Source organism: Hemicordylus capensis, chromosome 2, assembly GCF_027244095.1.
Source record: "Hemicordylus capensis ecotype Gifberg chromosome 2, rHemCap1.1.pri, whole genome shotgun sequence".
In the NCBI taxonomy this organism is placed as follows: Eukaryota; Metazoa; Chordata; class Lepidosauria; order Squamata; family Cordylidae; genus Hemicordylus; species Hemicordylus capensis.
This window is the reverse complement of record NC_069658.1, coordinates 62,797,407-62,812,742: the sequence shown is the minus strand read 5'-3', so window position 1 is coordinate 62,812,742 and position 15,336 is coordinate 62,797,407. Positions and strand designations below refer to the sequence as shown.

At 45.4% G+C, this 15,336-nt stretch overlaps 1 protein-coding gene and 1 long non-coding RNA gene across 8 annotated transcripts in view; one reads left to right on the top strand and one right to left on the bottom strand.

Moving 5' to 3' along the window:
• LOC128344220 (uncharacterized) overlaps positions 1–14,730 on the bottom strand; it is a 37,022-nt gene extending 22,292 nt beyond the window's left edge. For 2 of the 3 annotated variants that reach the window (XR_008315731.1, XR_008315730.1), the window contains exons 1-5: positions 14,599–14,730; positions 12,320–12,501; positions 11,077–11,234; positions 7,985–8,051; positions 1,010–1,082 (exon numbers count right to left, since the gene is read on the bottom strand). This is a non-coding gene — a long non-coding RNA (uncharacterized LOC128344220). Of the gene's footprint in view, positions 1–1,009; positions 1,083–6,636; positions 7,020–7,984; positions 8,052–11,076; positions 11,235–12,319; positions 12,502–14,598 lie in introns of those variants that run through there. The other variant, XR_008315729.1, reaches the window with a different exon arrangement.
• The window catches only part of KIAA0825 (KIAA0825 ortholog), a 431,089-nt gene that overhangs the window by 154,813 nt on the left and 260,940 nt on the right, over positions 1–15,336 (top strand). For 4 of the 5 annotated variants that reach the window (XM_053293916.1, XM_053293915.1, XM_053293919.1 and 1 more), the window contains one exon: positions 9,025–9,138. The exons of the other annotated variant lie outside the window; for it this stretch is intronic. In XM_053293916.1, coding sequence (XP_053149891.1) covers positions 9,025–9,138 — 114 coding nt within the window. The remainder of the gene's footprint in view (positions 1–9,024; positions 9,139–15,336) is intronic. 5 annotated transcript variants of the gene reach the window in all.

The following is a 15,336-nucleotide window of genomic DNA, read 5'->3' as shown; positions in this document are numbered from 1 at the left end:
GGCCGGCGGCACCTTCCCATGGCTGAAGCAGGAGCAGTGGGAAGAGGCCATCCAGCTGGCCGGCTGCGCTGGTTTGGAAGCTGGGTGCTGCACAGAGGAGTGGGAGGCCAAGGTGGTGAGGCCATGGTGCCGGGTGGTGAACCAACCAGTGGCAGAGAGAGGCTGAGGCGGAGGCGCAGCACCAGAGCCCAGGACAGGAAACACCTGGTGCCAGGAGGGAAGAAGGAGCTCTGCAGATGCAGGAAACTATGGCAGACCCTGGGCGGAGAGAGGTGGCTGGGCCCTCCGAGGTATACTGCTTCTGTGTGAGGAGGCTTTGGCTCTCTCTGGCTGGGCTGAGGATCACCCTGGAAGCTCCTGGCTGGCCAGCCAGCCCCTGTTGGAAACAGGAAGCTGGGTGAAGAGGCTCCAGCAGGGTTTTTCTTAGTAAGAGGCCGGCCGGACATGGAGGAGGAGCACGAACTGGAGCTGAACGGCGGGGGGGGAGAGCAGCTGAAGGGCTGGAGACGAAATGAAGTTGGGGGGAGAGGCATGGACAATTAGGGGCATAGATGCTCTGCACCAGGTCAGCTAGTAATTTCATATTTTAGGGAAATAAACTATTTTATTTCCTGAAACTACTTTAAGGAAGAGTCAACAGTGGATGACTGACTATTATTAAAAACAATGCCTGACAATCTTCACAGCAGAAATAAGGTGTTAATAAGTAAAGTGTTAGGGACTTGCAGGGGATGCTGCATGTCGGGAAAGGCAGCCTCAGCAGTGTTCCACACCAGGGCAGATATGCAACTGCCCAGAAGCTGTTTTAAATCATTCGATAGCTGCCCTGTTGCACTATACCGTAGAGGATGTCTTTCATGTTCTTGTCAGTAGTCCTGTTGTCCTCCACACTTTGGATGTTTGCGCCTGCATAAACAGGACCTCAAAACCTTCTAGAGCTGTAAGCTATAAGCTTTTTGGCAGTAGCCCCACCCCCTTGGTGACCCATATATAGCCCCTGACAGATTACCTCCCTCAGTCTTCTACCGACTGCCGCGATAACGACTTCAGGAGACCTTCTGCTGCACTTCGTGTGAAGAGAGCTGTCAAAAAACAAACAAACCTCACTCTTCCTCTTTAATTTAGTTTTTTTTAAAAATTCTATCTGTCTATCCTCTCATTTTTTTCCCCAGTCATTCTCATTTTGTCTTTATTTAACTGTCCCCACCTCGAGATTTTTCTTTTCAGAGATCTTGAGGCAATATATGGCTGCTTGTGTCTCTTTTAAGAGCTGCCTTACTTGCTCTGTTCAACTCCTCATTTCAGACAGGCACAAGGAGTAATTAGCATGCCCTGGGGAGTCCCACCAAACTGACTTCTGTGCTGTTTGTTGGGGCTTTACTGCAACTATGCTTCCCACCTCTGTGCTCTGCTGTGGGAGAGGACCTTACTTGCTGCATCGACCCTACAAGCCCCTCCCACTAGCCAGTTATCCTAGTAGCACTGTACTAGCTCTGGCATGCTATGGAATGCTGCTTGGAATCCAAACAAAACTGCTGTGGGCAAGGGCCTTACGTGCTACATCGGCTGTACAAACCACCCACTTGCCAGCTGTCCCAGCTGCATTGTACTAGCTCTGGTACGTTGTGCTCTCAGCAATCCAAGCAGCTGACTCAGAATGAGTTACAACCAGCACTAGTACTGAAGACAGGCCCCGCACTCCTTCTCTTAAAGGGGCAGGCGCTGCCAATACCAGAGGCTTCCTTCTCGGGGCTTGAGCCTACTAAACAAGGGAAGCTGGGACACCAAGCTGGTGTGAAGAAGCAGCACAAAAAGAAACACCCCGCCCGAGCCAAGACAACAGCAGTATCGGTGGCTACCTCACCTTTGCCTGTGAGCAAGGCTGATTCCAAAAATGAGCACAAGGAACCTGAGATGGGTTCAGAAGTGGAGGCTAATACTGACTGGGGACCAGTACTAGGAGGCCAGGAAGTGCAATTTCAGCTGGACAATACTATGGCCCTGGCCTACATCAACAGACAGGGTGGGACAGTGTTGTGTTCCCTTTGTGCCCTTAGCCTACAACTGTGGCATTGGTGCATCAGACATGAAATTTATCCTTTAGCAATTCACATAAAGGGTCTGGACAATGTCTTAGCAGACAGTCTGAGCCGCACTTTCATGCAACAGCAACAACACGAATGGGAGATAAAAATGAAATATGTTGCAGCTCTTTTCAAGACCTGGATCTGTCCCACCATAGACTTATTTGTAACATCAGAGAACACAAAATGCATCTGATTTTGTTCCAGGGCGGAACACGTCCCACAGTCATTGGGGGATCCTTATCAAATAGACTGGTCACAGGAAATCCCTTACATGTATCCCTCACAGCCCTTAATTGGTCGTGTGGTGGCGTGCCTTTTGGCTGCTCCAGTAACATGCATTCTAGTAACACCATGGTGTCCAAGGCAACCTTGGTTTCCACAGGTGCTCAAACTGTCAGAAAAAAGTACTACAAACTAGCACAGAAATCAGAGATCTTCTAACACGAGACAATGGCCAGATTCTACATCCAGATGTGCTCACACTATGCCTGACAGCATGGTGAATAGGCTTCTGTCCAAGATAATGCTTAACCAATGTAAACCTTCCACAAGATGAAATTACTTGGGAAAGTGCCTCCGTTTCAGAACTTATGCAAAGAGTAGGGGATTCAAGTCGAAAAACTATTCAAATGCATGAAAAAATTAGCATCTTTTTCAGTATTTACTTTAGTTTTAGTTTTATTGTGAGTCTTGACCATTGCATTCAACAAAAAGGCCCCAGTTTTGTTTTGTTTTTACAAAAAAGCTCATAGAACTACTGGTTACCCTTATTAATTTTAATATCATCTGAATTGTAATGCAGTTTGTTCATAAAGTTTATTTCCCGTGGTCTTTGCAGCAACTCTCTTGCTAAATGTATATATTTACCGATTTCCAAATTTATGCTATACTATTCTAGCCATTATCAGATTTTTAATGAGATCAGTGTACTTGATATTTCAGCAAAGCAAGTCCAATGACCAGAATATTGGTGAATAAGGCAAACCTATTTTTTGTATTTAAAAAAAAAATTCTGAATTCATACAGCTTGATATTATATGGACTAAGATTATTTCCAACACCAAAATGCTTTAAATTCCACATGGCAATAATACTAAGATGCATCATTTAGGCATCTCATCATTTCACACCAGCAATGAGAATTACATGATCAGTTCTCACCTTGTCATATGCTACAGAATAATAACACAACTCTAACAAGGAATTTTGCCTTGGTATCAAATACTCTCACAGATGCTTTTCCTAGCTTTGAGACAAGAGGCAGCTGCTATACCATATCTTATACATAAAGTACATTTCCTAATAGCTATGGTTATATATCAGTTAGTAGGAAAGTGTATAGATCTGTATAGGACTAGTATTTTCATTGCTAGCATTAGACACAGATCTATAGGGCCAAACAGCTTATGAAGACATTTAGATTGTATTTATAGAATATTTAAACGTGTTTTTGCATTCATATAATGCTCGTGCAAAACTATTCATAATTTCAAAGTGAGTTTAGAGGTTTGCTTAATGCTTAACCCAAATTGTAAATTTCTAGCTTTAAAGGTTTTTTCATATGCTTGAATTTGAGAAAGCTGTGAAAAATATCTACATAGATAATAACTTTCCCCCAGGTTCCCTGATAATTTAGTAGACAAAATATGGCATCTTTTCACTACTTAGTGCGTTTAAGCAAAAAACCCAAACCAAACCAAACCAAAAACTCATGCTTTCATCACTGCATATCCTATTTCATATATAAATAATCTCATATAAAGGCTGGTTAATATATTACACAGTTAATACATTACACCAAAAATACAAAATGCTGGAAGCCACGACCAGTTCAAGCTCTGTGGTATATGTACTTGTTTGAAACACATAGCTGGAAACATATGTGGCTCATCAGTACAAATTACAGTTTTGTGGGGACATATAAAATGTTTTGCATTCATCTGTAAAAAGTGAAATATATGAAACAGTTCTATATGGCATCTCAATGTGAGGTACAGGGGTCCAGTTTATACAAATACAATTAGGTGGTAAAAATTTTCCTGGCCTTTACTACTTCAGGCTGCAGGTGGAGGTGTTGAATGTTAGAATTCATTCACAATGAAAGATTCCTTGCACACTGAATAAAAGAGTATGTTAATACAGTCCAGGAAAAGCTTTACTAGTAGCTTCTGCTGATTCTAAACACTGTTTGAAAGAGAGTATTTCTGTTCAGCAAAATTCAAAATAGCAATGCATGCATGCAGATCCTGAACTAAGATCCTTGCAATTATGTTAATAACAAGTGGTAACTGGTTGGAATTCACACCTCCCTTTTCTCCTGTACAGAACTCAGAAGGGGGAAAACGACTTCAGAGGTGGGATTAACCTAGTGTGGGCTGCAAAAGTTAAGGTGCATGGGAGGATATATCATATTTTCTAGTAATCTTGTAATGTTTTCTGCAGACTTGCATATTTTTCTCAGGGCACACAGTGCTTTTTTGAAAATAATGTGATGCATGTTTTTCATGTATCCTAAATCCTAAGTGCTTTAATATGTGATAGAACTTAGTATTTTCCATCAGTCTTTTGTACTTGAACCATATGTGGGTTCTCACTAAATAATTCAGGAAAATAGAGCTGCAAGAGATGAAGGTCTAGGCCTAATTCACCCATTAAAAATTAACAGGTCGGGGAGGATCTATAATTGAGCAACCATGTGCTCTGTACATGGGCCGCTGGAGAGGAAACACCATACACCACCTGCCATTTGCCCCCACAGCAGCTCCCTAGTCACCACTGCCGGTAGCCCCGCCCCCCACCACTAACCTCCAAGGCCCCGTTTATGGCACAGCAATGTGGTATAATGACATCATTACCCTGTACCTGTTACTGCGGGCATGGGCTTGTACTGTGGCAGTGACATCATCAGACAAAGTTCCTCAACAAAGGCTCTTGGAAAAAATTTTATATATTTATATATATATATATATGTGTGTGTGTATATATATATATATATATATATATATATATATATATATATATATATATAAAATATAAATATATATATTTATATATATATAAAATAAACTTAGCAATCATGAAACAAGAGGATGTATTCTCTTATCGGTTAAAGAGCAATGAACAGAGGAGTAAATGCACAGCTTTTGCAATGGAGGGAAGGTAAGCAGTGGAGTCCCCTATGGATACAGGTGGGCCTTGTTTCTCGTGGTCCAGACATCCACAGCTCCGTGTATCCATGGTTGGGCAATTTATACCCAACCTCGATATTCATGGTACTTAAAAGGATTAAAAACCACATATCCATGATTCTTGGCTGAAAAAAGATTTCCCATTATTCTTATGCAGCATTGCAACTTTTGGGGGCATTGCTTGGCAGCTGGAGACCCATAGAACACAGCATAGCACGTTTCCACTATTATTTCTGTATTATAAAGGATTTTTGGCCATTTTTTAATCCTCCAGAAACCTTACCCCTAGTCTCCATTGATTCAATATCTTGTTATCTATAGTTGCATTATCCACTGTTTCAGGCGAGAATGGAACCTCCACAGATAATGAGGTCCACCTGTATGTATTTGTTGCCCTATTTGTTAGGGCTGTGCAAAGCTTTGGGAGCCTATTCAGCTCCATCCTGAAGTCAAGCTCTGTCTTGTTAAGGCCAAAGCGAAGTAAACTAGGCTGTGAACCCTTTCTCTCTCCAAATCCTTCCTTTGGCCTCCCCATTCCTAACAGTGCTACTTACAGAACCAGGCAGGAGACAGGCTGCTTTCTTGTATCTTTACTCCTGGTGGTGCGGGAGCAGGCAGCATCTTCCATGGTTTGTATTTAACATGTCTTTCCTCTACTTTTACTTCCCCTGGGAGTCCTGGGAATGGCACATGTGCTCCTGGAAGTTGTATTTTCTGAAATGGCAACCATTGGTGCAGCCTTGGAAAATACTACATTTCCCAGATGTACGTGCATCATTTCCAGGACTCCAAGGCAGGTAAAGCAGGAGACATCATTTTAAATATAAATTACAGAAGACATTGCTTGCTCTCTTGACTCTCAGGAATGTAGGAAAGGACACCCTTGCTCCCAGGAATGTAGGAAAGCAGCCTGTCTTCTGCCCTTGCCTAGGTTTGTACTAATATTTTTAGATGGGCGGGGCGGGGGGTGGCTGAAGCAAAGCTTTGAAGGGGTAAAGGGTTTGGTCTGAAGTGAAGTGGGGCTCCTCCAAAATGCCAAGGTGATCCCCAAATTGATGCTGGATTGCTTTGCACAGGCTTACTAGTTAACTTGTTCATAAATAATCTTGAGTCCAGGGATAAACACTGGGGTGGCCAATCTGAGAATAACAACAAATTATTCAACATGATAAAACTTAAGTAGATTGTGAAAAGCTCCCCCAAATCACTCCATCCTGGGTAAATGGGCAACAAATTGTCAAATGAGGTTCATTGGGCGTATAAAACAATGCACACTGAAGCCAAAAAATCCTAACCACTTATACACTGATGGATTCTGAACTGACTGAGACTAAAAAGGAAAGAGATTTTGAAGGTTGTAGTAAATGAAAATTTATACCTATTTTATTGAATTCACTACTAAGACACGGTGAAAGCTTTAGATTACTTTTTAAAGGCTATTAGAACGAACACATGCATGATAAGAGCATCAGCTGCTATTAGCCATGGTGGCTGTAAGGAAGCTCTGTGTTCAAAGGTAGTATACCACTGATTCCCCCCCCCCCCCAAGAGGGCACTCAACTTTTATTTTGAGATCACATCAGCACATGGCCTACAGGCATAAAAGCAGGGATGGACAGCACGGGTGGTACAATCTACAACCCTCGTGCCCACCCCACGCCCATAAATAGATGCCCTACTATGCCCCCACAATCCTTTTGGTGGTAGCGAAGTCTCCGTGCTTTCTTGTGAGATGGTCAAGTGACTGTAAATGAACAGAGAGATACTATTTAGACTTTAAAGATAACTTTTACTAGTGAATCAGTTCTCAGCCTTGGGGATGAGCTTTATCACTGCTGCATGGCAGGCTGGGCTGCCTGGGGCTCCTGATAAGTGACATTGGGCCTTGCCGCTTCAGAACCTCTGCCCCCAAATCCTCCTGTCATGGCGTGTCCGAGTGTATGGCCCACGGCAGAGCCCACGGCCACACCAGCAGCTGTGGTGGCCATCTGGGCCATCATACCAGGCCTCCTAGGGCCAGGCAAAGCCACTGCGGGGGCAGGAGGTGGGACAGGAGCATGGGCAGCTGCGGTGGGGGTGCAGCCCGCACTGGGGACAGCCGACTGGTGGGCAGCAACATCCAGGACTTTCAGCTCTGGCTCACTCTTGACATGGCGACAGTGAGGACAGCCACCACTTATAATTAGGGATGTGAACAAAATGGATTTTGTGTTTCGTTTCAAGCTCAAAACTAAACACAAAATGATTGAAACGTTTTCTTGAAACAGCCTCAAAACGTTTCGAGCACTTTTGGGGGGGCAGTTTTTCGGGGGAGAGATTGGGGTTGGTGGGTAGACCAGGCCTCCACTTTGGAGGACTGGTCTACCCATTGCATGAGGAGAGTAGACCAGGCCTCCGCCCTGGACTTAGCATGTCAGCCTGCCTTGGAAGACTGGTCCACCCAGTATCTTGAAACATTTTGCACATCTCTCATGCAGCTGAATTCTCCCCAGTGCAGAGTAGGGGAAGTACCTGTACTCCTTTAAGACCTCTCATGAAGGGGCCCCTGAGCAGAGCCTAAGACTTGCCCTGTTTTCTCTATCTATGCCCTTGTCTTAAGATGGCTGTTGGAAGGCAACAGTAACAGAGAGCTGTTGCCTTCATTCTCTCTTTGCAGACTGTCCAGAACCACCTGGTTGGCTACTGCGGGAAACACGATGCTGAACTTACATGGTCTTTGTGTCTGATCCATGGCTTTTTTTTTCTTTTTCTTTTTTCGTCTTTATTATTGATTTTCCTGTTTGTTGTAAAGATATTGGAATACTATTGTAGTTTTCAGCAAAAACTTAAAGGTAATATAAATGATATTTTAAACCAGAACAAAATATATCAAAATATAATAATTTTTACAGAAAACTTGGCTTCGATCCTAAAATCCACAAGTGGAGTTTCATTCATGCAACAGGGCTTTCTTGACTAGGCTTGAGCCCGAAATGTTTCAGAGGCCATTATAGAGGCCTTCAAAACATTTCGGCCACTGGGGCCATTTTGGCTTTCCGAGGCGGCGGGGGTGTTCCCTTAAGGGCAGGGGAGGGTGCACTTATCCCTCCCTCCGCATTTCCCCCAACAGAGCTCCATTGTATCAAAGCCCCTCGGGGTGGCAGCATATCTCCCTGCCACCCCATTGCCGTACTCGGTCGGAAGTGGCCGGAAGTACCAGGCGTGCGTATGCCCGTCACATGCGCACACAGCAGACAGGGCACATGCATGTGCAAGGCAGATGGGCACACATGCGCATGTGATGGGTGCACACACGCCCGGTACTTCCGGCCGAGGACAGCAATGGGGCGTCAGGGAGGTATGCTGCCGCCTCAAGGGGCTTTGATACAATGGAGCGCCAGTTGGGGGAATGCGGAGGGAGGGGTAAGTGCACCCTCCCCCGCCCTTAAGGGAACACCCCCACTGCCTCCAGTCCAGAACGGTTCTGGGCACATCCCTATTCTTGACTCCTCCTTGCTACAGCCCCGGCACCCTCCACACCCTACTTCTGAGGGTTGTAACTTTCTGTAATGGGGTGGATTGTGCCACAGGGGTTATAGCTGGGGAGCAGGGTGGAATTAGTGGAGAAGGGAAAACTTGCCCTTGTGCGAGCTGAAGTACCTTTCACTCACACAAGGAGCTCTTTGGATTGAAGCTAATAATTTAATTTCCAGAGTTGAATGTTAAAAGAATATGATGTTTTATTATTTTAAACTGCTTGTTTTTTCCAGAACATTTCAGAGTAGCTTTGATGATCCTTTGCCCCCAGTTTATATGGAGCCTATCATTAACCAACCATTACACTGGTTATCTGGTATAACTGAATTGTCTCCGTCTCTACTCAAGTGAGTATGTTTATGTGATATTATGCGGTGGCGGGGGGGGGGGGAGGAAACTAGACTATAATCCATTCCTATATTCCATGGTGATGGCTTTTGCTGCCAATAAATTTTAAATAAATAAAACAAAGCTAGAGTTAAAAAATTATCTTTATATCTTTATGAAAGTATGCATTCCATGTAGGGCCAGTGCAGACTTAATGCAATCTGTTGCTTAACCATGGTTGAGAGCAGGCCATGGGATCACACACTTCTTACTTAGCCCCTCATTTCTATGTCACAAGTTCCCCCAGTCCTTCCCTCCCCACATTGCACATTGACTTTAACTATGGTCAAGACAAGCCACAACTGTAAACCAGGGGCAGCATCCAGAATCATTCTTGCATGAATAGAGGTTGCTGGCACAAGGAGTTGCACAAGGAGGGGAGGAGTGATTTTTGGCACGAAAGACATAAACATAAACATGATGGTTGCCGTTCTACGTCTGGATAGCCCCACAAAAAGAAGGATAAGCATGTTTCCTTAGGGACATGGACCATGGCAAAATCAGCCCCGACTGAGTTGTCCTCGGCGTCAGGCTTGATGCTGAATGTATCTACTGTGATGTTTGAAAAAATGCTCTCTCCTGCCTCGGCTCAACCTGTGATGTCATTCTCCCCTCAACCTCCTTTGTTGTATTTGTCGGTTACAGGACACCCAAACTCCGCTCCTTCAATGTCAGTTGTATCCCGACCAGCGGTATCAGCATGCTTGACGTCAACCCCGCTGATATCGACTATGATACTCCCAGCACCAAGACACTCAACGTCATTGAAGCCGGGAACAAACATTTCATCGACACCAACTTGCGGTTTGAACCTGACGCCATTGGTGCCCTCAACATCCACACAGGCATCAATATAAGTAGCAACTGCAGATCTTCATCATCTTTCTCCAATTCGCTTGACCCCGTCTTCACCCAGTGATTTTTCAGACACCGACTCAGTCACCATCCCGTTGTTCACCTGAATATCCAGTAACACCCTCCTCGGATTCACTGGCACACCAAAGCCTGCTGTGTCAGGAGTTGCTCCCCAGGGGCTTTCGATTTGCTTCACCTCAGACTTAGGGAGTGCTTTTTTCCCTGCTCCCTATATAGCTCTCCAGATTTACCTTATGATTTTGAAGAATGCAAATTCTGGAAGACTGTGTGTCTTAGGGGAGCTTTGCTGGAGGAAAAGAGGAACTGAGTGTTCCTCCTGTAGATCCTTTTAAAAAAACCTGCTGTACCTTCGAGGTGCCTTCGAGGTCCTCCACTTTGCTGCCCAGGGCTCCCCCTCTCACCCCCTCCCACGCTGCCAGTGCTGCCTGCTCCTGAATCACCCTCCATTCCTGCTTGTCCCATAACACATACTTCACCATTGCTTCCTGAGCCATGATGCCCTCCACCTGTGCTGCCATCTGTGCCATCATTGTTGTCTTTCCCCTTGCATTCTGCTCCTAGGGATACTCCCCCTCAGGATCCTGACTGATGGGGAATTGTATGCTTCTGATCCTGACTCTGATGTGTCAGAAATGCACCTGGAAACAATGTGGGCAATCGGCCTTCGAACTCCCTGTCCAAGGAAACTAAATCCTACCGGGTGCAGGTTCAAGAAATGACTAGGGCCTTAGGCCTTGAAATTCCCCCACCAGAGGTTATGGTCATAGATCCTGTGTACCTATCAACTATCTCTTTGGCACATCCTACTGCTCTTCCAATGTTACTGTCCCTGGTGGCGGCTGCTAAGACCGCTTGGCATGCCCCACCCGGAAACATTCAGCCCCAGTAGATAAAGAGGACCGTAAACTGGACTCCATGGCAAGGAGTAAAATCTCCTCAGGATGCCTTTTGCTACCTGGCCTGCATGGCCAAATACTAGCAATTGCTATGGGACAACATGAAGGAAGAAGCAAATACTTTACCTGAGCCCTTTAAGGGCAGATTCCTTTCCACCTTCTCAAAATCAGCAGATCTCATGAGGCAGCAACTAAGCATGGCTTAACATCTGACCAAGGCAGAGTCAAAAGTATTGGCAGGATCCATTGTACTTCACCATCATGCCTGGCCCTGATCTACACCTCTGGAACCAGGAATGAAGGAAAAAACAGAGAATCTTCCTTTTGATGGAGAAGGATTATTCTCAAAGGACACGGGCAACAGAAAGGAAAAGTTAAAGAAATCACACTTTACTGCTAAGACCTTTGCACAGTCTCAGTTGTCTTCCTCTTACCATCAGAGGTATCGTCCTACATTCAAGCAGAGGTACCAACCTCGACCTTCCCAAAATAGAGGAGGTTACCATAGTAAATCTAAGCAATATTCCAGATGCCCCTTCCACCAGCATCAAAAGGGCCAACAAAAGGCCAAGTCTCAGGAACAAACGAAGCAGTCATTTTAATGCTTCAGACCTGAAAGTATCACTTTTCCTCCCCTCAGCTGACATCTCACCCTTACCTATCTTCTTAGTGCCATATAACAGACACCTGGGTGTTATGCATAGTGATCAGCGGCTATGCTATCAAATTTGACTCTCTACCCGCCCATGCGGGCATAAAATACACCCATTCAATTCCTATCCTTGAAGAAAAGGTAACTTCACTATTCAAAAACGATGCCATAGAACCAGTTCTACCTTCCTCCATGCACGCTGGGTTCTATTCCAGATACTTCCAGGTCCCTAAGCATTATGGTCCATCCTGGACTTGAGAGAGTTGAACAAATTTGTCCAGACCTCAAAATTTCATATGATTTCTCTACAGTCAATTTTACCATTGCTGTGGGAGGAGGTTTGAGTCTTTAGACTTAAAGGATGCTTACTTCCACATATTACTTCCTTGGCACATTACTTTCACATATCTATACATCCTCGGCCAGTTCTTACGCTTCTGTTCGGCCTTTTTACCGCCCCAAGTGTTTTCACTAAGTGCATGGCAGCTGTCATTACCTACCTTCGTGTTCAAGGTGTTTCTGTCTTCCCCTTTCTGGATGACTGGCTTTTTACAGCAAAAGAGAAGTCAATTCTGCTGTCCAACCTACAACTTACTCTCTCTCTTCTGGAAAATCTGGGGCTCACTGTCAATCTAAAGAAATAGGTCCTGACCCCCGAGCAGGCCCTCCAGTACATCAGTGCGGTCCTGGAAGCAGGCGAGAAACATGTTTACTTACCTGCAGAACACATCCAAGCCATTTCTTCCATGATGGCCCCTTTCCAGTCTGTTCCCAGGCAACGGGCTCACTCCACCCACCGCTTGTTGGGCCTGCTGGCTTCATGTACAACGACTGTGCAGAACACACACCTGAGGATGAGGATGCTTCAGCTCTGACTGCTGTCTGTCTTCCGGCCAAATCTGGACAGCCAAAACAAGTGGTTAGTTATTCCAGATAATATCCTACAAGACATACTGTGGTGGTTGCAGCTTGACTCCCTGACACAAGGGATTCCTTTTCAAATGTTAAACCCTATGATATCAGTCACTACTGATGCTCCTATGCAGGGTTGGGGTGCTCACTGTGGGACTCTGAAATCATGAGGCCTGTAGAACTCTCAGCAGCAGGAACTTCATATTAACTTTTTAGAGCTCCTGGCTGTTTTCCTAGCCTTTAAAGCATTCTTACCCGTCATCCAAGTCCAAGTGGTTCAGGTACATATTGATAAACACTATGGCTATTACCTACCTGAAGCATCAAGGGGGCACTGTGTCAAGGTCCCTGAACAACCTTGCCCTACAACTGTAGGATAATGCCTGCATTTTGATATCCTTCCTTTGGCCATCCATATCAAAGGAGAGGATAATGTTCTGGCTGACTCCCTTAGTCAGGATGTCTCCTTCTCTCCTCTCCATGAGTGGGAGCTAAATGACACTGTTTTATCAGACCTTTTTGACGCATGGGGTACACCCACTGTTAACTTGTTCAGCACTATGGACAATACTAAGTGCTCTCTATTCTGTTCTGTGGTGGGCCTGGGCAAAGGATTACTAGGAGACAATTTTCAACTGCATTGGCAGGGCAAACTATATTATTTCCCCCTCCGCTTCCTATTGTTATCCAGGGTAGTAGGAAAGATCCTTCAAGACCGCATGCAGTGCTTCCTAATCTGCCCCTGGGCCCCTGGTGGCCCCAGCAACCCTGATTCCCAGCTCTTCTTCGACTGTGCAAAGGGTTTTACCGTCGCCTACCACTGCGTCGAGATCTCCTCATGAGAGAAAGGGGCCAGGTCCTCCAGCACGCTCTGCAATCCCTCTTGCTGACAGTGTGGAGGCTGAACTTGTGGACAACATCCTGCTAAATGAAAGAAAGGCCTCCACGAGAAGGTCCTACAAGTGCAAATGGAAGTGTTTCATATGCTATGCTTTTTCGAAAGGCTTTGACCACTGAAGGCCTTGATACGGCATATACTTCTCTACCTCCCCTATCTCAAAGGATTGGAACTTTCTAATATCTCCATTAAAGTTCACCTCACTGTTCAGCACACCATCAGGGATGGGATAGCAAATCCATCTTTGTCTATCCTAATTTTACATGCTTTCTAAAGGGGGTTAACAACCTATACCGTCTGGTGCAGGAACCCATTGAGCCTTGGAGTCTCACACTCATGTTGTCCATTACTCACAGAGGTCTCCTCTGAACCATTATTGTCATCTCCCATGAGACTGCTATGCCTGAAAACCACCTTCCGAGTTGCCATCACATTGGGCAAGGCAGATCAGTGAACTTGCAGCACTAAGGGCGGATTCCCCTTATACGGAATCCAACCTGGAAAAGGTTATCCTCCTTCCAGATTCTGCCTTTTGTCAAAAAATTGTTTCAAACTTTCATATCAATCAGGACATTGTGTTGCTTATGTTCTTCTGTGACCCATCTACACCTCTCAAGCATTCGATGCATGCCCTAGATGTCAGCCGGTATCTCCTTTATTTCCTGGACTGCACAAAGGTATTCAGATGATCAAATGATTCATTTTCTATACAGAGACTAATGAAGGTTTAGCCATTTCAAGGCAAAGATTGTCCAATTGGCTAGTTTAGCTAATCTTCTTTTGTTACAAGAAGCAAGATGTTCAGCCGCCCTCCAAGTTCAGGGCACATTCTACTAGGTCCATGGCTACCTCAGCTGCCCACATGTCGGGCATCAGTATGAAGGACATTTGCAGGGCTGCTACCTGGTCCTCAGGCCTGCCCTTTGTCTGACACTATGCTGTGGACTTGTAATTTGCTTCAGAGGCCAATTTTGGTTGGGCAGTCTTAAAGTACTGTAACCACTAGCACCCACCTCTTCTATATGGGAGCTAGTCACTCAGCCAGTTGTGAGGGACTATGGATCCCTACGGAGATAAACAGGTTGCTTACCTGTAACTTATGATCTCTGTGGGATCCGCGGTTGCTCACAACACATGCCCGCCCATCCCTCTGCTAGCTTCTTTTTGAGAAATACTGTTTACATACCTGTACTGCTGTGATTCTTGCTGTCTTCTTCTATCTGGATGTTGTCAGTCTCTTTGCAGCAGCCATTTCTGGAACTTTTCTGCCGGTTCTATAGGCACTCTTTGAAGGCTCTGATATCACTACGCCTTAAAGGTCTAGAGCGCCTAAACAGAGCTAAAGATTCTTCTGCAGGCCTACTGAGCAGGTGCAGAAGACACAGTTGTGAGTAACCATGGATCCCCATAGAGACCATAAGTTACAGGTAAGCAACCTGTTTTTTCCCCCTAGGTTTTGCTGCCGACAACTGTGGTTTTGCCACCAAAGCATTACTCCCAAGTAGGGATGTGCATGAACCAGTTTATGTACCTTTTATGGACCGCTGAATTGGTTTGGAGGTGGAGGGATTACCTTTAAGGAGCAGGGAGGGTGCCCTTACCCCCCACTGTGTTTTCCCCACCGGTGCTATCTCCAAAAACACTGGCACGGGACTGCTGCAAACCTTCTTGCAGCCCCAGTCAGCATCATACTGGAAATGGCCGGTGTGCATGTGCAGGTGAGCCTCAGAGAGGGCTACCCTGGAGACTGCTTTCCTGGTCTTGGGGACTACAAACAGGCTCCTGCAAAACTGTGCCACGTGCCAACACGCCTGTTCATGTGTATATGTGCACCCTTGCCAGTGCCCTGTAACGACCACTCTTCTATCCCGGGGTTGCCAGATAATGGGGGCTGCCCTCTCCTGCAATTCTCCACACACACAGA